The sequence below is a fragment of the Lemur catta genome, chromosome 22, assembly GCF_020740605.2.
Source record: "Lemur catta isolate mLemCat1 chromosome 22, mLemCat1.pri, whole genome shotgun sequence".
In the NCBI taxonomy this organism is placed as follows: Eukaryota; Metazoa; Chordata; class Mammalia; order Primates; family Lemuridae; genus Lemur; species Lemur catta.
Genome location: NC_059149.1, coordinates 25,632,539 through 25,653,658, shown reverse-complemented (window position 1 = coordinate 25,653,658; position 21,120 = coordinate 25,632,539). Strand labels below are relative to the sequence as shown.

At 55.3% G+C, this 21,120-nt stretch overlaps 1 protein-coding gene across 1 annotated transcript in view; it reads left to right on the top strand.

The window, feature by feature from the left end:
• Nucleotides 1-20,785, top strand: part of SCARA5 (scavenger receptor class A member 5) — an 83,157-nt gene extending 62,372 nt beyond the window's left edge. The window contains exons 8-9 of the mRNA XM_045535294.1: nucleotides 13,272-13,469; nucleotides 18,646-20,785. Coding sequence (XP_045391250.1) covers nucleotides 13,272-13,469; nucleotides 18,646-18,782 — 335 coding nt within the window. The 3' untranslated portion in view covers nucleotides 18,783-20,785. The remainder of the gene's footprint in view (nucleotides 1-13,271; nucleotides 13,470-18,645) is intronic.
• Nucleotides 20,786-21,120: the final 335 nt, after the last annotated feature.

Sequence of the window (21,120 nt, the reverse complement as noted above, 5' to 3'; positions counted from 1 at the left end):
AACTCAAAAATAACCAGGGGAGGGAGTTTCTAGACAGTTTTTCCCATAGTTGCTGAGATGTTTCTATATTTTAGAATGAAAGTGGCAAAGAGAGCGCTTTAGGGTCTGTGGGCTTCTTTCCTTCCATCTCTGTGCCTGGCGTTGGCTGCACCAGGTGCCCCGGGCTAACAAAAGTTAGCCTCATCTTGGGCACCTCCATAAAAGCCACTGCACCTTTTATATGCAAATATATTTCTTTATTGATTTAACCACACATACGTCCTCAATTTCTTACATAACTTTCATACTGCAGCAACGACAAGACGTAAGAGCGAGCCGCACTTCTAAGAAACATTATCCACTCCCATGATATTATACTATTATTAAACTTGTGCCCGGTGCTGTGCATAGTGACGCTTCCATGCTCATCACGTCACTTAGTTCTCACAAGGCTGTTCGGGAGGCAGATCACGTCCGTGTTAGACAGATGAGGAGGCGGAGGGTGGGGAGGATTAGGAACTTTCCCTCGGTCACCGGAGTCTGTAAGGGACGGAGCCAGGACAGCATCACGTCTGTCTGGCCTGGAGTCCACACTCTCACACCTTGTGCTGCCATCTTTTGTTCTGTTCAGCCTGGGTCCTCGTGGGCCACTGTGTTTCTTCTTAGTGGTTTATTTAGTAAGAAGGTGCTAATCTCTTAGCAATTCTCAGTTACTGTTTTAAGGTCCTCTCCTCTGTTTCAGATTTTGCTCTTAATTTCGCCAGGCTTTGGCCGCCTTAACCTGCCTCTGTGGCTCTGAGACAGGCCCGGTTGGGCCACCTTCCCCCCTTTGCTTGCCTTTACCCGCGTGGTGACCGTGGACACTGAGCACAGCAGGTGTGCCTTCAGCTGCAGTTGCAAGTCTGAGCCTCCGGAACTTCTGACCAACTGGCTGTAAACTGGAGGTTCCATGACCCCCTCTGCAGGTTCGATCATTTGCTAGAATGACTCACAGAATGTGGGAAAGCAGTTATGTTTATCAGTTTATTATAAAGGATTCCACTCAGGAACAGCAGGTGGAGAGATGTGCAGGGAAGGGAATGGGAGGAGGGGCCCAGAGCTCCCACCCCCTTCCTGGGCGTGCCCCCCTCCAGGCACCTGCAGGTGATCGGCCACCCAGGTGTTCCCTGAACTCTGTCCTTGGGGGTTTTTGTGGAGGCGTCATTGCATAAGCACGATTGATTAAATCTTTGGCCACTGGTGATTGAACGCAATCTCCAGCCCCTCTTCTCTCATGGGAGGTGGGGCTGAAAGTTCCAACCCTCTGCTCAGGTGAAACCCCTGACAACCAGCCCCTGCCCCCAATCCTTAGGGGCTTTCCAAAGGTCACCTCATTAACATAAACTCCGGTGGGGTTGAAAGGGGCTTATTATAAATAACAAAGGATGCTCCAGGGCTATTTCAGGAGTAAGGACAAAAAGCAAATATTATAATAAAAGATGCACCTATCACACTTATCACTAGGAAGTTACAAGAATTTCAGGAGCTCTGGCCAGGAGCTGGAGTGAAGACCAAATGTGTATTTCTTACTATATCACAATATCACCGAAGCAAACTGAGATCCGAGTCCCCTCCTGACCCGACTGGCTGTGTGGCCCCGAGGCCAGTCCCTCAGCCTCCCCAGCCACAATTTCCTCTTTTCTCCCCTGTTCTGTGCAGAGGACAGGATCTGGCCTCCAGGCATTCCAGTTTGCCAAGACCCTACCCTAAGCCTTCCAGAAAGAAATCCAGTGACTCTCCCTGACCCCTTCCAGGAGAGCTTTCACGACGCTGTGTGCAGAAAACAGTTCAATTCCAGTTAATCTGTGTTGTGCTTGGTTTGATGGCTTCACACAAATTCAAGAGGACCTGGAAAAATTAAAGGCCCCTTAAAGAGGTCCGGTGGTAAAATGAGGGCAGGTGGAGGGGTGTTGGGGGGAGGCATTTCAGCATCCCCGGCCAGAGCGGGAGACACAAGTGCTGGGCCTGTGCCCCGGCGAGGAGAATATGCTTAGGCAGGAGAAACGAAGTCCCCACTTGGTAATCCTAAGAGGTCATTAACAGGACCACTAATATTTGTCTTCTGAGTGTGTGCTAAGTGAAAGCAGGAGCCAGGGCCGGAGCCTGAGGACTACTAGCTGGAAGAAAATAATCAGGGCGGTGTTTGTAGGGGGCGGTCAGGTGTGCCCGTGCGGCTGCCCGGCTTTGACTGTTGCCCTCGTGGGGCATTGTGTGCTTGCAGGTCAAGGTAACCAGTTTTACCCTTAAGCAGACAGGCAGTGGTTTCTGGGATTTGCCCTGCAAGAAAACTCTTTTTAGGATTCAAACCTCAAACTAAAGGTGAGTGCAGAAATTTTCTACAAGAACAATGCCTTGAAAGCACAGAAGTAGTGAAATTTGGATCTTTGGTGTGGGTTTTGTACGAAGAAACATGGAGACTAGGTTGAGATGTACACATTAAAGCCAGGAACGGTTTGTTTATGTAGGAAACATTTCAGACACACTTGGGAATTGTTCTTAATCCCCGTGACCCTGAGCTCTCGGTTGTGCTGGGAGGTGACGGGGCTGTAGGAGCTCGGATTAAGGCTGGTGGGGGGGTCCCCAGGTGCCTTTGATGTAAGTGGGTCGGCTGTGGCTGCCACTGCATTAACGTCACAGCTCCATGTCCCCTCCTGTCCGTGGAAGACACCCCTCGGGGTGCTCGGGAGCAGCTATCTAGCTGGACTTGCTGTCCCTGCATTTCAGCCTCTTTTCTTCAGGGAGCTGTTTGTCCAACTCAGACGGAAGGAGGAAGGGCAGGCAGAGCCCAGCCCTCGTGGGGAGGTCCTGAGCCGGCTGTGGCAGGGGGCGCATGTGGCTGGCTTCCTCGCTGACTCAGAAGCCACACAAGCCACTTGCCACAGTGCCCTGGTTCCCCACCACGATCGTTGGGATTATACTGAGTTCACTACTGTTGAGCCCGACCACCCCAGTCACTGAGCTCTGGTCTTTCAGAATAACTCACTGAGGCATGTGCCATTCCCCCAGCTGACAGAGGAGGAAACCGCCTGAGAGGTTAAATTCCTTGCCCGAGGCCACGGAGTGAGAGAGTGGCGAACCTCTTCTCCAGGCAGCGCCTGCCTCTGAGGACTTCCTGCGGCTCAGGGCTGAGAAGCATCCCAGGCAGGGGCTCAGACCTAGGACCTGGAGGAGCAGCACTGAGAAAGGAACCCCAGGGCAGGGTGCGGACAGGGTGAGTGAAGGCAGGGGGGATAAACAAGCCCCCCAGGAAAGGCCACTAGCCCCAGGCCTGGAGATAAAAACAAGGGTTGGTCCGCAAAGCTTTTGAGAAGGAGCTTTGTAAATGCCAGCACCTGCTCCGGGGTGTTTGCCAGGAGGGCTACAGGCCTGATAAAACGGGCCTTCAGCAGGGCCAGGATTCTTTCTGGTCCTAAATGCCTGTTGACTCCGACCTCTCACGGCCCTTCGAGAGGCCTGGGAGCAAAAGGGAGGAAAAGGACTGGCTTGTCCTCCCAGGCCACCCAGGAAATTCCTGCAAACCCCACTCGGAGCAGAGCTTCTGGGCCTTAATGACATCCTCCCGCCGCAGCGGGGTGAGCTCCCCATGCAGGGCCGGGCAGGGAAACTCTTCATTTATTATTCGATCTGACAGGTTTTTATTGAACACCAGGCAGCCAGGAATAGCAAAATCAGATCAGACAAACTCCCACTTTCCAAAGAATATAAAACACAGTTGGGGAGACAAAGGAGTGAGTTCACAGTTACAGAGTCCAGGGTGGCTCATCAGAGCGATGACAACCCGGGAGATATCTCTGTTGCTTCTGCCCAACAAGGTCCCGAGCACCCTGTGTGACCCCAGCAGAGACGCAGGACAGCGGTGGAAACATCCGTGTGGGCCGGCTGTGGCCCCTTTATCACGTGACCTGGAGAAAGTCACTTCCCTTCTCTGGGTCTCAGCTTTGTCCCCCATAAAACGGGGCTCCCACCACCCACCTTAGGGCAGGGCTGAAAACACCAAATGAGACCGGCTAATAAAAGTGCTTTGAAGAGTCGCAAAGGACCCTATTAAGTTAAGGGCAGATTCCCATCAGGAAATCGCATTTTATAACGCACACCCACAGGCCAGACCGCACTTTGAAAGCAATGCCCTGCAGGAGAGCCGGACCAGAAATTCCTTATTTTGCTGTTGGGATGGCTCCTGTCCTTCCCATATGGATCACATTTCCCGTTGAGCACTGTCACCTCGGTCTCAGGAAGGTGGGGCCACAGAGCCCCCGTGCTGCGGGCCGGCTGGGGGCATGGGGAGTTCTTTCTTTACAAGAGAATGAAAGTTCAACTTCCTTAATGGGCAGATGGTCCAAATTATCCCTGGGGCTCTACTCTGCAGCTGCAGAAAATCAGAGCCTATTTTCCCAGCCCCAAGTGTTTATTTCTGTGCTCCACAACCTCCTCTCTTCCCTCTTGTTTTGCTTTGGCAGGGGGACTGGGAGGCAGGGGACACAAACATAGAGGAGCTGTGATATTCCAGGCTTAGGGTGGGTTTTTTCTCCTCTGCTTTCCTTTAGAAGCAAAGTTCCCCGAGCTTTAGGGCCCTTGTGATGCACTGCCAAGCGGGTTCTGGGGTATATGGTGATCGGTTCCATTCTCAGAGCCCCTTGAAGTGCTGCGAGCGTCGCTCATCCATTCGTTCACCCGCTCGTTCATTCCACACGATTTGCTGTGCGCTGCGAGTGCGTCTGTTTGCAAGAGGGGGTGAGACCGAGAACCACAAGGATGCTGAACGCTGCACCTTCAGGGAGCTTGCCCTGGGGGTGCATGGAGAGGAGGAAGAGGGAGTTGCAGTGCAATATTTCTCGTCTGTGGGGAGCACATCTTGGGCCATGGGTCAGGGAAACCTTCCCAGAAGAGGTGACATCTATCTGCATTTCTCGCAAAGCCCAGCAACTTGGGGAGTCGTGTAGCCAGGGCTTGATCCCAGATCCGTCCTCTCTGACGGTGCTTCTGTGCATTAAGATCACCTGCAAATTGTTCAGAGCTGGCCCCTCGCTTTGGCGGGTGTCAGAGCTTCCCAGGTGATTCCTACATGGAACGGGAACCGCCGCTTTAAGTCTAAGACTCATTCCCTTCGGCCGAGGACATAGGCTGTTGTGAGAGATGAGAATCATTTTACATTTGGAGAGGGCTGTTGGTAAATATTTGTGTTAAGTCTTCAGCCTGGGAGTCGGCTCTGTGGTTTGAAAATAAAAGGCCTTTGCTCTTTCTCTCTGACTCTGCCATGTAGCAGCCCGTGTGACCCTGGGCACAGTACAGGACTTCTCTGGGCCTGTTTTCTCTTCTCTTAAATGAGAGCCGTAGTAACCAGCTCATGGAGCTGTTGGGAAGAACACACGAGAAAATGCATGTGTTCAGCACCCTGCACAGTGCCTGGCGAGGGGGAACTCAGTAGACAGACTTGAATTCTCCTCCCTGCTCATATGTGACTTGAACTCTCTCCCGGGCAGTGCCCAGGACTTGGCTTTGTTGTAGTCGGGTTTGGAGGCTGCTCTGAGCCGGGTGTTGACGAGCCCTGCGGGCAGTAGACAGTGCCAAGGTTAGCTCAGCCCTGGAGAGCGGTTCTGAGAGGTGGTAGCTACCGGCCACTAAGTGGCCCTCCCAGTAATAAAGCCACTTGCTGGGAGAAAGAGAAGGATATTCCTCCTCTCACTCCCCAATTAGAGCTGTGAAACCCAGAGCACACGGTGTAAAATGAGGGAGAGCATAATCAGATAAAAACACACTGCGGACACCCAGAGATGCCAGTGTCTCCTAAATGAAACCAGATGCTGGTTTTAAAATCCTGCAGCAGATTCCCCAGAGACCCTGCCAAGTTCCCTTCCATTCCCTGCGGCAGGACGAGCAGCTGTCAGGCGTGGCACAGCGAGGACAGGGTTCCCGCACTTGAAGTGGGGGAGGACAGCTCCAGGGTCCAAGGCGCCCTCCAGCTCTGGGGCTCTGGGTGAGCCCCCGCCTGCTTTGCCCGGGCCCCTGCCGTCCTGCCTGAGTATTTACAAGACAGAGAGAGCAAAGAAATGTCTGTTTTGGGAGGAGAATCCCCACATGCAGGAAGGTTCGTAAGGCCTGAGCCGGGAGCCGGAGAGTGGCCTCAGCCCTCCCGGACCATTCCAGAGCTGCCTTGCTTAACGAGTCCCATCCAGTTTGCATCCTGTGCAGAAAGTTGCTGACAGCAGGAGCCGGTCTTCTGCCTCGTGGGACGTCCTTGTCCCCCCTCCCCTAATATGCTGAGGAGCCAGGAGCGGAGCCCTGGGGAGCCCAGAGGAAGTCAGGAGACTAATCCAGCTGGCTTGTGAGCACTTCGCTCCCACTCCCCACGGGGACAAAGAGGCTTTCAAGGATACGATCCTACTCGGCCACTGGTGTCCAAGCCGTCCTTGGCGACGCATGGACCCTCAGAGGTCCCATGCCCTGCTGGGCAGACTGCCGGGCGGCCAGCGTGGGCGCTCACGGCTATGGATGCCCATGATGTGCCAAGTCTTTGACCCCCTGCTGTCCCCAACGGCCACCGTCATACCCATTTCAATAAGAGGGTCAGTGTGGAGAGGTCACATCTGGCTGGTGGTGGAGCCAGATCCCAACCCTGATTCTGAGTCCAGAACAAGGCAGCTTCCACCCTCTCGAGTCTCCTCCTCCCAGGAATCACCACAACCGTGTTCGATTCCATCCCAATTCCCTGACCTCCCGGTGGCCGAGGAGGCAAGTAGCGGATCAGCCCGTAGGTGGGCCCGTGGTGGGATTCACGGGTGCTCTCTTTGGGCTTTTCTGATGGCAAGGACCAGGGACTCACCCGGGTCACTTCAAGTAAAGGGGGTTTCTTGTGAGGACCCCTGAGGAGACTTTGGAGGACCAGGTTCCATAATACCTGTGGGCTTTGCAGAGGTGGAGTGAGAAGGTCGTTCAGAATCCGAGGCCACCATTCGGGAGCCACCGCCACAGGGACTCTTCTCCAGCGGGGCTGACTGACTCCACGGTCTGCAGGCTGGGGCAGCACCGTTCCTGCCCCTCCCACCGGGAGGTGGGGGGACCTGGGGGCGGGCACGGCACCTATGCTGAACAGCCAGGCACTGACGGTTAACACTGGAGCCAGAGAGGGACAGGAGTCCCAAGGCCTTTCAAAGGAGATTCCAGTCGTGCCGCTAAGGAAGTCATGCACCCACCCAACGCCGTGCACTCTGCAAACGATTCTTCAGGCTGTCAGCCAGCCAGGCGTGATGTTAAGCATTGAGGGGCCGTGAACAAATGGGACATGATCTCTCTTCCTAAGGGAAAACAGGGTGTGTGCACGTGACCCTCACAGATCAAGAGCTTTTCTTGCTCGGCTGGTCTGAGGGTGCCAGCCCGCCTGCCCCGGGCCCTGCTGCTGTAACTTCAGACCAGCTCCTCTCGGGATTATGGCTTCTCGCTGAAAGTGGCCGGCGGGGGAGGGAGCAGGGGCTAGAACGAGGGGGATCTGGCATCCCGGGAATAGCGGGTTATGCTCTCTGTCAACCTCAGTTTCCTCTTCTTCAAATGCAGGGTTTGGCCTTGGGAGTCCCTGAGTTCGCTGCCAACTCTGACATTCCATGGTCTTTCTTATCCGTTTTAAGCCTTTCGTTCATTTCAGTGATGCAAGGGCAAAGACAACACTTATTTGTCCCAGTGTCCTCAGGCCTAGTGCAACCCTGGAATGTGGTCGGGATTCCAGACGTGCCTCTGGTGGGTAAATAAATGAGTAACAGAAAAAGAAACACAGACATTGATAAAGACCTGTGTAAAGAACTCATACTGATGATGCATTTTTAGGGTCCCAAATCTGTGCACAGGAAGTAGAATCACCCTGGACGTCAGTGAATATTATTATTTTCTTCAAAAGCTCAGGCTGGGTTTTCCTTCCCCTGCCTGGAATCACTGACATGTTCATTTTGAAATGCGTACTCGGCAGGAGCCAGGATCACAGTCCCTCCCGGTCTTGGTGAGTCGTAGGTAGAAGCATTGCGGTTCCGGGGTTAAAGTCGTGGCTTTTCATGGAACTGCCGCATCAAATGGCATCTCGCATTGAAGCCGGGAAGCAGGTTAGTGGGCCCTGCCCAGAGATCTTATGAAGAGTGAAGGACCCCGGAAAGAAAGGGGGGGTGTAGATGGAGAACTGGCCCAGGGGTTAAGTCTCAGGTTCCGGCCCCAGCTCTTCTACCAGCTGTGGGGTGACGTGGTGAGGCATGTCCCCTCTCTGGGCCTCTGCTCCCGCGTGTGCCACGTGAAGAGCACGAATTGCATCATCTTCAGGTCTCTGCCAGCTGGCAAATTTTATGCTGCTCTGTCATTTGTGGTCATTGGACAGCCCAAAGACTGTGTCACAATGACTTAAAAGCAGCTCCAAGCACTAAGCGATGGGACATCTGTCGCCCACAACTAGGCTGACGGAAGCTGTTGTGGGTGCTGGCCTCGGGCAACACCAGCTTCCCGCTCCGGATCCACAGCACGGTCCTCTCTCTGACCTGGCCCCGCCCTCTCTCCTGGGGAGCCGGGTCAGGGTCTAAGAGATCCGGGGCCTGCTGCAGGAGGGTGGCTGAGGGAGGGCCACAGGGTTGGTCCCAGGGTGGCCTGGGCAGTGGGGAGGGGTCCTGTGGCCTGGGCTGCAGCGAGGCAGAAAGCCCCACGCAGAGGTTGGAAACACTGACAATGCAGAAAACTTGTGGCTGAAATGATGAGTCCCTTGATCTGGGAGACGGCGGGAGGCCGCCCAGCCAGACGGGCCCCGTCTCCCGCCCTGGGTTCCCTCATGTCACTGTCACTCGTCACTTTTCTCTCTTCCGGTTACACAGCAAGACCAGGCAGTGAGGCTTCTGGTCTGGACTTTGATTTGGAAGCACCTTTCCCTGTCTGCTTCTCTGTACAAAAGGGGAGACCCTTTGCCATAGGGTGTTGTAGGGCCCAGGGTTCCCCGATTCTGGGCCAGCAGGGCAAAGAGGAACAGAGACCCAGCCCTGTGGACATCTGGGTGTCCCTGCTGTGGCAGGCGGGGTGGGGGTGCAAGAAAAGCCCTGCCCGAGACTTGTGGGCTGAGGATTGGGACAAGCTGTCAAGTTCAAACAGCCCCCACCTGGCCTCCCTTTTTTGGGTGAGGAACAGCTACTCAGTTTCCCTTAAGCTCGGGTTCTCCAGCCAAGAGGTGGAACGTGCCAGAGCCGTGCGTGCCCAAAGCCGGTGGGGCCAGCCTTGCAGTCAGTACTGCCCTCTCAACTTGCAAATTGTGGGCACGTGGACAGGAAGAGCGCAGTCTCTAGGGACACAGGACAAAAGGAAGTGCCCTGTTCTTCACCCGGTGAATCCAAACCATACCCCACATCGGGCTGGTGGGGGACAGGGCTTCCCTGGGGCTTGCTGACCTCCGTTTGCTCAGGAAGGATTTTCCATGAGAGCCTCCCGGTCAATGTTATTAGGGGAAGTGGCTGCAGCGTTGGAAGCCTGGGTCCTGTCATTCATCGTGAGTGTCCTCGCCATTTGGCCCCTCACTGGACTGTCCCTTGTTGCAACAGGCCTGAGTTTTAGACAGTCAGGAACCTGCCTCCTGTTTTCCTCCGCTGTCACATGCAAGGAGCCCCAGTGCCCTGCAGGGACCACCCTGGTGGAGCGCCTGAGCTCCCTGGACTAGCAAGAAGTGTCCTGAGGGGTGGGGGGTCGCAAACCAGGCTGAGGTCACCTCTCAGGCACCCGTCTGGTTAAGTAGGGGCTGACGTATCTGCGGCCGAGAGCATTTCTGAGCGTGGTTGGTTGCTTGGTGGGAAAGCTTTGCCTGGGGGCAGAAACTGCTGGGAAAAGGCAGAGTTTAAACCCTCTGCCCGCAGAAACCTAAACCTCTGAACAAGTCGTGACGTCCTTCTCAGGCTGGAGAGGGGGTCGCTGTCGGAGGGTGTGTGGTGAACCCCCGAGTGCGTTGCTGGAGGCGGCATCATTGCTCAGGCCTGGGGAAGGCTCCCGCCTGTCACCCCCCACCCCCCACCCCCCATAGCTCTTCAGGGCAAAGGAGGCCAGAGACACTGTTGGTGGAGAAGCCCCCCGGACGGTCCGAGTTCCTGAATCGGGGCAGTCTATGCCATAAGCAGATCAAACCTCAGTCTGCGGTTTCCCACAGAGGTTGCGGCAGCTGAGATTTTGTTAGTGGGGGGAAAGCGTGCAAAGAACCACAGCTTAGGGCCATGCTCTGTAAGACTGAGCTACAGCAAAATGTGCCATCGGATTTGCATGAGTCCAGGTCAGACGATGTGGCTTCCAGGATCATTTTGCCCCCTTTGGGCAGGCAGCGTTTGCTGACCCCGTGGGCAGGAGGTGCTGCCCCATGGCGGGGAGCCCTGGGTCTGGGGATGCCTGACGAGGACCAGGCTCCCGTGCCCGATGAACCGACACTGGGGTCTGGTGGGTGGTGCCTCTTCCAGCCTCGGCCAGGTGCTCACTGGTTCTTCCCCCCCCTCCTGGGCACTTGTCAGCCCTGAGAGCAACGTGGTCCTGGTGCGGGGGGTCCCCACTAGGGGACCACGGGAGTCCTGGGGGCCATGACCTTGCCTGGTGCCCGGGGAGCTCGGGCCCTGGGCCTTGCAGTTGATGCTCTGAGTCCCATCATGATGATCACCATGTGTTTTACTTTTTTTAAAGTTGTCCTGTTTCCAAATATTCTTCTGTCATTCCACATACATTGAAACCTCCTGGGAATTTCAATATTTCAGCCTCCAAGTGACATTTCCCAGACTTCCTCCAGCACCCACCATAACCACATGACAGACCACATCCCTGTTCTGTCATTTGGCACGTGTGGTCATTGCACCCACAGCCTGAGCTCTGGGTGCAGAACCCAGAGCCATGTCACAAGGAGAAGCCAGCAAGCCGGTGACTAGAAGGGCTGTGTGACGTAGTGAGGAGCCCACAGCCCTGGACTCTGGGGAGATGTGTCCTCCAGACAGCTCCTGCCCACCTGGGTCCCCGTCATTGGCTGAGTTTGTCCGGGTACCTCAGCGCACCAGGCACCGACCGTATCAGGCACGTGATCCTTGGGGGGGGCTGCTCCCCGTGTCCCAAGACGGCAAAGAGGCAATTATGATATGAAGGAATAAGTATATATCCCTAGAAGGGACACCCCCTCCCAGGTGTGGGGACTAGGGAAGGCTTTTTGGGAGAAGGGACATGTAAGCTGAGATCTATAGGACAGGAAAAGCTTAGGCCAGAGAGGGGTTCTTGTGAGGTGGGGAGTCCGTGTCCTTCCTTAGCACTTAGGTCTCCATCCAAGGGGCACCCGCCCTCGCCCTCCACTCGAGCCCCTGCCCCGCTCCCCCCTGTGCCCTCGCCGCTGCCTGGCCACGGCTGTGGCTGTTGTTTGCTTACTCACCTTGCTGCTAGTCTCCCCCTAGAACGGCGGCTCCATGCGGGCAGGGACTTTGGTCACGCGTGTGCCCACAGCTCTCCAGCAGACCCTCGGTCGCTTACTTGGGTAAAAAGCCAGAGCGCAGAGTGAGTGGAGGCTGGCCGGCTGGCCACTGCCATGTGACACGGTGTGGGCAGAGGGGGTCTGTGAGAAGCCAAGGCTGACGACTCAGCCCCAGCCCCCCCAGGGCCCCCAAGAGGTGGCCGGCCCCTCCGGATGCTGCCGGCTCCAGGCTAGCTTGTCCTGACGGCTCCCAGGGAGTCTCTTGTCTCAGCCTCGGCCTCTGGCCTCCGGCCTCTCTCCGCGCTCTCCTTCTCCAGATTTTTATGTTCTTTTGTTCATCCTCCGCCTGTTTTTTGACAGCCTGCAGGAGGCTGCGTTTGCAGTCCAGTCTGTACGGGGAGAAGGGTCATCTACCCGGTCAGGGCTGAAGGATCCACAGCCGATGCACTAAATAGTGACAGGGGCCTTTCAAAGTCATCACGCTGAAGTCTTCCAGCATCTTGGGGACGGTGTGGTTCCTTGGTCCCCTGCGCAGAACATTCTGGGGTTTCCCTAGCCCAGGCACGTGGCTCGTTCTGAGTTCTCTCCTTGTCTCATGGGCACAGATGTCAGGCTGCCGTCTCCCGCAGGGGCAGGTGAAGGCCTTTGCCACGTCACAGCTGTTAGAAGGGGGAGTCCCCAGCCCGCCTTGCCAGATGAAAGAAGAAGTGCAGGGGTGCAGTGCCCACTGGGAGCAGCACTCTGGCGGGTTTGCTGTTCTCTCTGGCAGTTCACGAGGGGGTTTCCTGTACTGTGTGACCCACTTATCACAGGTCACAGTTCAGTGTCTGCCACCCCCACCCTCATGTTCTGGGTGGTTTCTGGCTGCAAAAAACAACGATCTTGACCTCTTCCCTGGCCTTGGAGTCCCCGAGGGTTGAAGCTGGAAGGAGCCTCACTGATCACCGAGTCCGGCTCTCCCAAACGCTCGTCCACAGGCCAGTTCCCTCCGAATCACCTGGCGTATTTGGAAAGATCCAGCCCCCTGCCTCCTGCCACCAAGACTGATGCAGTCGGTCTGAGCTGTCCCAGGAATCTGGCGTTCCTAATGGCCTTGAAGTGCAGCCAGACTCCAGACCCACTGACCACTCCAATATCTCATCAACTGAGGAAGCTCAGCCATGAAGAGTTGCAGATGAGACTCAAATGCACAGCACTAAGTCAAAGAAGCCAATCTAAAAAGGCTCCTTTCTGTATGAGTCCAACCGCGACATTGTGGAGAAGGCGAAAGTGTGGAGACAGTAAAAGATCAGGGGTTGCCGCAGGTCAGGGGAGGGAGGGAGGGAGAGAGGGAGCTCAGAGGATTTTCAGGGCAGTGAGAATGTTCTGTAGGATTCTGTAAGGATGAAGTCACATCATTATACATCTGTCCAAAGGCACAGAAGGCACAACACTGGGAGGGAGCCCTGGTGTAAACTCTGGGCTTTGGGTGACAGGGACGTGTTGGTGTAGGTTCCACGATGGCATCAAATGCTCCCCTCTGGGGGGTGCTGGCGGTGGGGAGGCTGTGCTTGGGGGCGTGGGGGTGCATGGGGCCTCTCTGTGCCTTCAGACTTTGCTGTCAACCTAAAACTGCTCTCTAAAAAAAAGCTCTTGGAAAAAAGGTGGGGAGTGGGGGAGGCTGACAGAGGGCTGGAGGGACACAGGGTGATTTGGGGCCCAGGTCCTACCGTGGCTGGAGCCCCAGCCTCTCTGCCTCCTTCCCGGGGGTGGAGGGGAGGCAGAGGAGGTCCCAGGGCGGCCCCGCTGTGCCGGAGCCGAGTGGTGACGGCCGCTGCTCCCACAGGTGTCGTGGAGGCCCCGATGCTGATCCGCCTGGTGAACGGCTCGGGCCCGCACGAGGGCCGCGTGGAGGTGTACCACGACCGGCGCTGGGGCACCGTGTGCGACGACGGCTGGGACAAGAAGGACGGGGACGTGGTGTGCCGCATGCTGGGCTTCCGCGGCGTGGAGGAGGTGTACCGGACCGCCCGCTTCGGGCAAGGTAAGGCTCCGGAGCCTAGGACGGGCCGCTCCAAAGCCTGAGCCCCCTCGACTACGATTCTGCCAAGTGTCACCTGGCCTGGCCCCAGATACTTCTGCAGCGGGAACTCGCTGTCCCCCAGGCAACTGTCTCCAGTTGTCTTCATTTCTTCCTTCTCTGTCTGTCTATTCCCCGTGCTGGTCCTGGCTCCCCCGTCCTGTCTCCCGCGCAGGTCTGGTCTCCCGCCCACCGGCTCTTCAGATCTCTGTAACTGCTCTCTTGTCTCTGCCACGGTTTTGTTACTATTTAACTCTTGCACAGAACTATGTTCTAAACACGTGACAAGTGTTCACTCATCACATCCACACAGTGCTGGGAAGGAGACACAGATTCCACCCCTGGTTTTCACATGAGGAAACCGAGGCACAGAGAGGTTGGGAAACCTAAGTGGAAGTGAAACATTTGTAGAAAAAACTTCGCAGCACTATGTCCCCATCGTAGTGCACTGACTGATCTCACTCGTGTGCTGTTCAAGACGTTGGCTGGGAAGCAGGCCGGGTGGCACTAACGGTGCACAGAGGGACATGGGGGCCCGGGCAGGGCAGGCCTGGCACAGCCACGGCCTCCTGGTGCTCTCTCTGCCAGCCCAGGCTGCACCCACCGTCTCTTCCTTCCCTCCACAAGCAGTTTTCGGGCACCTTCCATGGGCCAGGCGAGGGGTGCAGGGCTGGGGGACAGAGCTGACAAGCCCGGTGCTGAGGACGGCATGTGCAATTCAGAGGGGGATTCTCAGCAGTGTCCTTAGGGCTCTGAGGGTGCAGCAGCCGTGGGGCTGAGGGGAGGACAGGCCCACGTCTCCTGGCAGCGGCTGAGCCATGGATGGCCACCGCCCACACCCTCCAGCGTCCTACTCACCTGTGCCCACCCTCATTCCTGCTTGGACGGGGAGAGCCGTGGGTGGAGCCCAGGCTCTGGACTCAAGCCCCCCATGGCAGGATCCCGGGGCTGCTTACTGGCTGGCTAAGCTCAGCTTCAGTTCTCCACTGTGTCAGAACTATTGCAATTGTTGAATGGGACCCTGCATGTCAAGCAATTAGCTCAATGCAGGCAGCGTGGGCCCACTTCTCTGCGGGTGTCGGGTGGAGGTGGGTGTCAGTGGAAGTGGATGTAGCAGAGGCTCTGATCCTCCATGAGCTACCCTGCTGCGGCCACCACACCTGCAGGCTGGCTCCTGTGGCCTTCCTCCTCGTGCTGCTGGGTCTTTCTGGTCCCTCCCTGCCTGGATCCTCAGTGCATCTTTCTTGTTCTCTCGACCAAGTCTGGTTCTTTAGTTCCACACCCAAGGCCTTTCTTGACCCACCCACTGCCCACCCCACACGTTGTCACCCTGTCCTGTCCTGTGCATCTGCTGTGGCCCTTGGGGCACGGATAATGCTGTCTCATCTTCTCACATGCCATCCTCCCGCTGGAAGGCCTTTCCCTCCCTCTCCAGCCAGGGAACTCCTACCCAGCTTTTAAAGTCAGCCCAGTTACTGTCTCTGGAGGGAAGCTTTCTGGCTACTTCCATCGTCTCCCCCATGATGCGAGCACCCCTAATCTCTGCTCCCACAGTGTCCTCTGTGCACTTCTCTGTCATAGCACCTCTCCTGGTCGATGATATATTTGCAAACATCTTGAGGGCTTTAGCTTATAGCTCCAAAACCCAACACTATGCTTGGGACATAATTGGAACTGGATAAATGTGGGAAGGAAGGAAGGGAGGGAGCGGAGGGATCCCAGTGTCTGCCTGACCCGAGTCCTGCCCAGTGTAATATAAGATGTCCTCAATCTCTGGCAGTTCTCCCAGGGGTCTGGCACCATAAAAATTTTTCCTGGACAGGGCTTAGTAATCAAATTATCTGTTTCTCTGGGGAAAAACAAGGAAAGACCCAAATGGGAGAGCGTTGAAGATGTTTTAAATTTTGAATTGGTCCAGGAGGCATTAGAGAGGGAGCGACACAAATGTGGAGGTGGAGGGGTGATGGCGGGAGTGGGTTCTAGAGGTCACGGGTGGGAGTGGGATCTAGCACGGGGGAAGGGGTGCAGGGGAATGGCCTCAGACCAGCAGGGAACATCCCCCAATGAGAGGGACAGACAGACAGGAGGTAAGGATGGGTGGACATCAGACAAATTTGTAGGGCAGAGTGGATGGTGGAGGGTTGAGAGTATTCACTTCTGTTAATAACTATATCATTTTTACCATTTTTGCCCCTTTTCCTAAGATAAGACTCCAGTACTGGGAGGTGGCTTAGTGCAAGGCTCAGCCAACATTTTCTGTAAAGGGCTAGGTAATAAATATTTTAAGCTTTGTGGGCCAGGTGGTCTCTGTCACAGCTACTCATTTCTGTAGTTGTAGCAGGAAAGCAACCATAGACAGTATCTAATCAAACAATGGGGCCATGTTCCAATAAAACTTTATTTACAAAAACAGGCATGAGGCCGCAGACTTTGTTGTGTAAGGAGCAAGGACTGGGCTGGCCGGGCATCAGAGGCCAAGTTGTGGCCTCTTCCCCTCAGTAGTTATGGGACAGTGGACGTGTCACTCAATCTTTCTGGGGCCTCAGTTTTCTTCTGTGAACATCTGTTATTAGTAAATATCTGTCCTGCCTGCCCGAGAGACCCAGATGGAAGCCTGCAGGGTTCAGTGTAACTTATTCCTACTATTAATATTACTCTAAATAAACATATAGAACATTAGCTCGGTGAGGCAGAGATTTATTGCTTTTGTTTTGTCTTTTTTTGTTCACTGAAATATTCCAAACATTCGTAATAGTCCTGAGCCCCCAGGAGGCCCTGAGTTATTTGTGGAATGAATGGATGAAACGGCTAAAATAAAATCTACACTCACCCAAGCAGCATCCGCTTCACACGGCTCCTAGTACCGCCAGCATCAGGCAGCCGGGGCTCTGGTCTCAGCGTGGCCTCCTCTAGATAAAACGGCACCTTTGCTTCGTTTTTCTCATCTGTAAAACGGGGAGCATAGGACCCACCCTGCTTGCCTGACGGGGCTTTGTCGCGTAGCTGAAAAGAGACAGCCCGTGTGGAAGCACAGATCTACCCTAGAGCCAGATGAGCAAGTGCCTCGCCCGTCCCGGGACCTTGTTAGGATGCAGGTGCTGATGCGGGTCCACGTGGGGCCCCAGACTCTGCATTTCTGGTCCTCGAGCCACACTTGGAGCAATCAGATGTCAGTTCTGAAGCTCCTGCAATGACTGGAAGCTGCAGCTGGCGGAGTCTAGCCTCTGTGACATGGTGTGAGGAACAGAGAGGGTGTGTTGGATAAATTCTCCTTCAGTGACGCCCATGCTGCTATTGTCACTGCGGAGATTCACTGTCACTCACTTAATGACCGTGTTCCATTTTACTGACCCGTCCATGATGGGACGTTAGCCAGAACTCCCTGGCTACACGGCAGCTAGAGTTGAGTTTCTAGATCCTATATATGCATTTAGGCTGGGTGACCTTGGGCCTGTTCCTTCTTTGTCATTCTCCTGTATTTGCTTTGGGTGGGACTAATCCCACAGAGCCCTTGGGCCTGCAGCCTCTTCCTGGGTAATTTGTAAACCGATGTGTTTTCCAGGAGACGTTTAATCTGCAAATGATTGCTCTCTGCCTCAAAGGGCTTATTGTGTAAGAGCCTCGGCTGCCCAGGCCAGGAGGAGGCTCTGGAGAAGGGACAACGTCCAAGAAGGCGGTGGAAGAAGGCCGCCCCTCCCTGCTCTGTCCCCAAATTCACTCCATGGCAATCCCATGACAACAGATGCTGAAAATCCCTGCATAACAAAAAGCCGTCTAAGCCACTTAGAGCCCGCGGTAGATTCAGTCAGAGGTGAGCAGGCTGAGATGTTCCCTGGACACGCTTTGTAAGGAAAGTAGCAACTTGTACACGAGGGCTCGGGCGGGCCCCGAGGTCCTGCGGTTCTAACACTCCTGGTGACGCAGATGCCGCGGGTCCAACACCTCACTTGAGCGGTGAGGCTCCAGCCCTGCTTCCGTGGGACCCCTGGGGCTCAGAGATCCTTCCAGGGGGCTTCCAAATGGGCTCCCACCATCTGGGGCCAGGCAGAGCCGTCAGCCCAGAGAGCCCACGAGAACCACAGGCGATGACCCTGTCAGCTCTTCAGTGAAGCCCCGCGGTGACGTCTGTGCAGCCCACTCCCCTATCTGCTGGCCCCCCTCACCCTAGACAAGTCCTCTCCAGTCACTCTTGGGGGCTGCCCAGCCGCCCGGTCCCCCTGCTGTTCACTGAGCGACCTCAGTGCCGAGTGTGTGCCTTGCAGGCTCAGGTGCAAACCCGGGGGGCCCACGAAAGCAGTAGGGCCCCTGCGTGGCACTGTCACACCAGCTGGTTGGTCCTTAGGAGCTGGGTTAACAGGGCTGGCTGCAGGGAAAGCTGTCAAATGGATTGTCTTAGGGACCTTGTGTGTAGAGAACTAACTCATTACTATGGTTTAGGGATGCTCCTGTGTATCCTTAAATCTACAACTGCTGTTAGTGTGGAATTCCGGCTCCCTTGCCGTTCCAGAGCCATCGTTTTGCTGGGGTGACAGAATGAGCCCAGCTGCTGTAACCCTCAGAAGATCAGCAGCGATGCTGGGACTGACAGGCTTGGCTCTGGGGCACCGGGACAGTCCAGGATCTGTGTGACTTTGTCCCTCTGGTTAGGTCCTGCCTGACAAGTGTGACATTGTCCCTCTAGTTAGGTCCTGCCTGACAATACTGAGAGACAGTGCATCTCAAACGCTGAGCAGCGTCTCACACAAAGCACGGGCCCCGGAGGCAGCAAGACTTGGCTTTGGGTTCAGACTCTGTGCCTTACACGCTGAGCGACCTTGCACCGTTGCTCTCTGCGCCTCAGTTTTCCCATCTATAAAATGGGTTTATGAATACCTACCTCACAGCACCATGGTGAGGACAGAGGAAGCACATACGTGTAGGATGCCTGACATGCAGAAGACAGTTGTAGACACTCCCAGCATCACCACGGATTAGGGGGATTCTGTCCTCAAGAAACTGAACCTAGAAATAAGTATGGGGTTTTTGTGGGGTAGAGAGGGCAGCTGGAAGGCCCCAGATTCGAGCTGGCCCAGCAGAGGGCAGACACAGTCGTGCTCCCCCTTCCCCCCCCCTGAGAAACTCTGTTGACTTGTCTCCGCAGGCACAGGCAGGATTTGGATGGACGACGTCGCCTGCAAGGGCACGGAGGACACCATCTTCCGCTGCAGCTTCTCCAAATGGGGGGTGACAAACTGTGGTCATGCCGAGGATGCCGGGGTGACGTGCAATAGATACTGAAAACGGGCTCAGCCTGGGGCTGGGGCCCTGCGCCAAGCCTCCTTCCCCTGTCCCTGGGGTGGGGACATGGCTCAGGGCCACCTGAGGACCACCCTGCCCTGCCCAGTCTAGCACCCCCTGCCCCCAGCCCCCTTTCCCAGGGCCGTGGGGGCCTGTCGACATTCTCCTCTTGGACAACTGCTCCAAAGTGTGACTCTGGGATCTACTGACCGTCCCTCCCTCCCACCAGGGTCCCTGCATGGGGAGCCCGGGTCAGCTGGCTCGCGACTTTGCCCAGCCTTCCGAACTCGTGCATCGGGCCCCAGTAGCCGTGCTCCCCTGGGTCTGTTAGCTGCAGATGGATGCTGAGAATGCGTCAGAGACAAGTGCCTCCGTGGAGATGGGAGATAGTATGGATCATTCACTCTTCAGATAATTCCCAAACCTCAGTTAGGCCAAGAGTTTATCTTCCTCTCCAGCAAGAGGCAACACCGAATGACGTGTTTCCTCCTCTTCTCTCTGCCTCTGCACACCCTGTGTCAGTCTGGGGACGTCACACACGGCGACGCCAGCTGTAGGAGCGAGAGGGACATGCAAGTCCCCCCCAGGAATCCAGCTAGATTTGGAGATGGGGAATGAAACTAACATTGAACGACTACCGTGGTGTGCCAAACGCTATCTTGGGTGCTAAATTCATTTATCCACTTTGCTGTGTTGGTCCAAGGCATGTCAGTCCGGGGAAGACCTTACCTCCAGGCAGCACTTAACTGGCCCTTCCCCTGGCCCACAGGTCAGAAGACAGAATGACGGAGTGTGTGTTCCCAGCTGAACTTTAACGTGTCTTTCCTAGCCCTGAGCAAGAAGCTTGGGCGCAAGACGTGTGACTGTAAAGTTGCGCGCTCTGGAACCCACAGTGCGTGAGCACAAGATCGGATGTGACTGGCGTCCAGGCCGAGCATCTGTGTAGGGGGATGGTTTGGAGGGTGACGTGGGAGCCGCCCGTGTTAACCGAGCCTGATGCTCCGTGCTCAGGCAGTCAGGATAGAGCCAGGTCAGAGCCGTTTGGAGGTGAGGATATTGTACCTCCCAAGCCTCTTCCGGTGTGAGTCTGTGGTCAGGAAAACACACGCCCTGGTGCATCCTACAGGGGTGAGAGGAAGTGAGGATCCCTGTAACCTCCAGGAAGGGTGAGGGGCCTCGGGCCCCTACGGATTCATTGTCAGCCCTCCCCTCCTAGTGACAGGGAGATCATAGCCTGATTTGTAAACACAGAAGAGGTTGAACTGGGTTCTTGTTCTAGAACTAGGGATGCTACACAGTTGCACGTGAGGACAGACCCACCTCGCCGTGGGGGAATCGCAGACTCACAGGCTCGGACGCACGATCACCTGTCAAGTCAGGTGGGCGCCGGCCTGCCCGGGCAGAGTGGGGCCTGGGCCCTCCTGGTGCAGGACAGCAAAGTTCCCGGCTGACGGCTAAGCCAGTACGTGCCCTCGGTCGTTCATTCTCGCTTACAATGCGCTTGCTACTCATTAATGTCCCAACGACGAGAACCTTCCCTTCTGAGCGACTGCTATGTTTACATAACACGCATGTACTCATGCATCTTTTTCCAGAGCCAATATACGTACTCATATATAAACATAGCACTCTTTACTACGTAGCTCAACACATTGCAAAGTTTGCATTAGGAAATACTACAGGTGGAAAGATGTCGCATTGAACAGAATAAATTCCCAGCTTGGTTCCGGCGAGGAGTCCAATTACTCCACCGATGAAGAGCCGGGTAACTCTCTGGGCTTTTCATTCGGGAAAACGGGAGTCTCGTTCTACATTAAATGAAAACAATGTTGAAAGGCGTTTGAACGTTAAAAGTGAAAGTCTACTCGTTTACATACCCACGTAGGCAGCCATGGAGATGACCATGGATCTGTGTTTCAGGGACTAAAGGAAATTGGGCCTGGCCCAAAATGCATTAGACCAGCCTTTTTTGTACGAAAGAATTTCAATAAAGCCAAAAAACATGTCACTAACAAGCTTTCCATCACATTCTTTCTCATGAAAACCTGGTGAAGGTGGGGAGGGCTACTGAAATTGGACGGTCTGATCATTTTTCAGTGGGGAGGGCTAACGAAAAGCTACCTTAATACTTCTGAATGATGATCGACGCCGTCTGGACCAAGAACATGGTGGAACGTGATGTCTCAAGTCTTATTTGGTAACGAAATGCCCTTTCCACAGGCTGTCAGTGTAACAAGAACAATGTCCAACAACAGGCAACACACAGGCGAAGGGGACAGTGGTCGCTTGCCCAGCTACTTAAGGAAAGCACAAATGGCTCATTGTTTAAAAAAAAAAA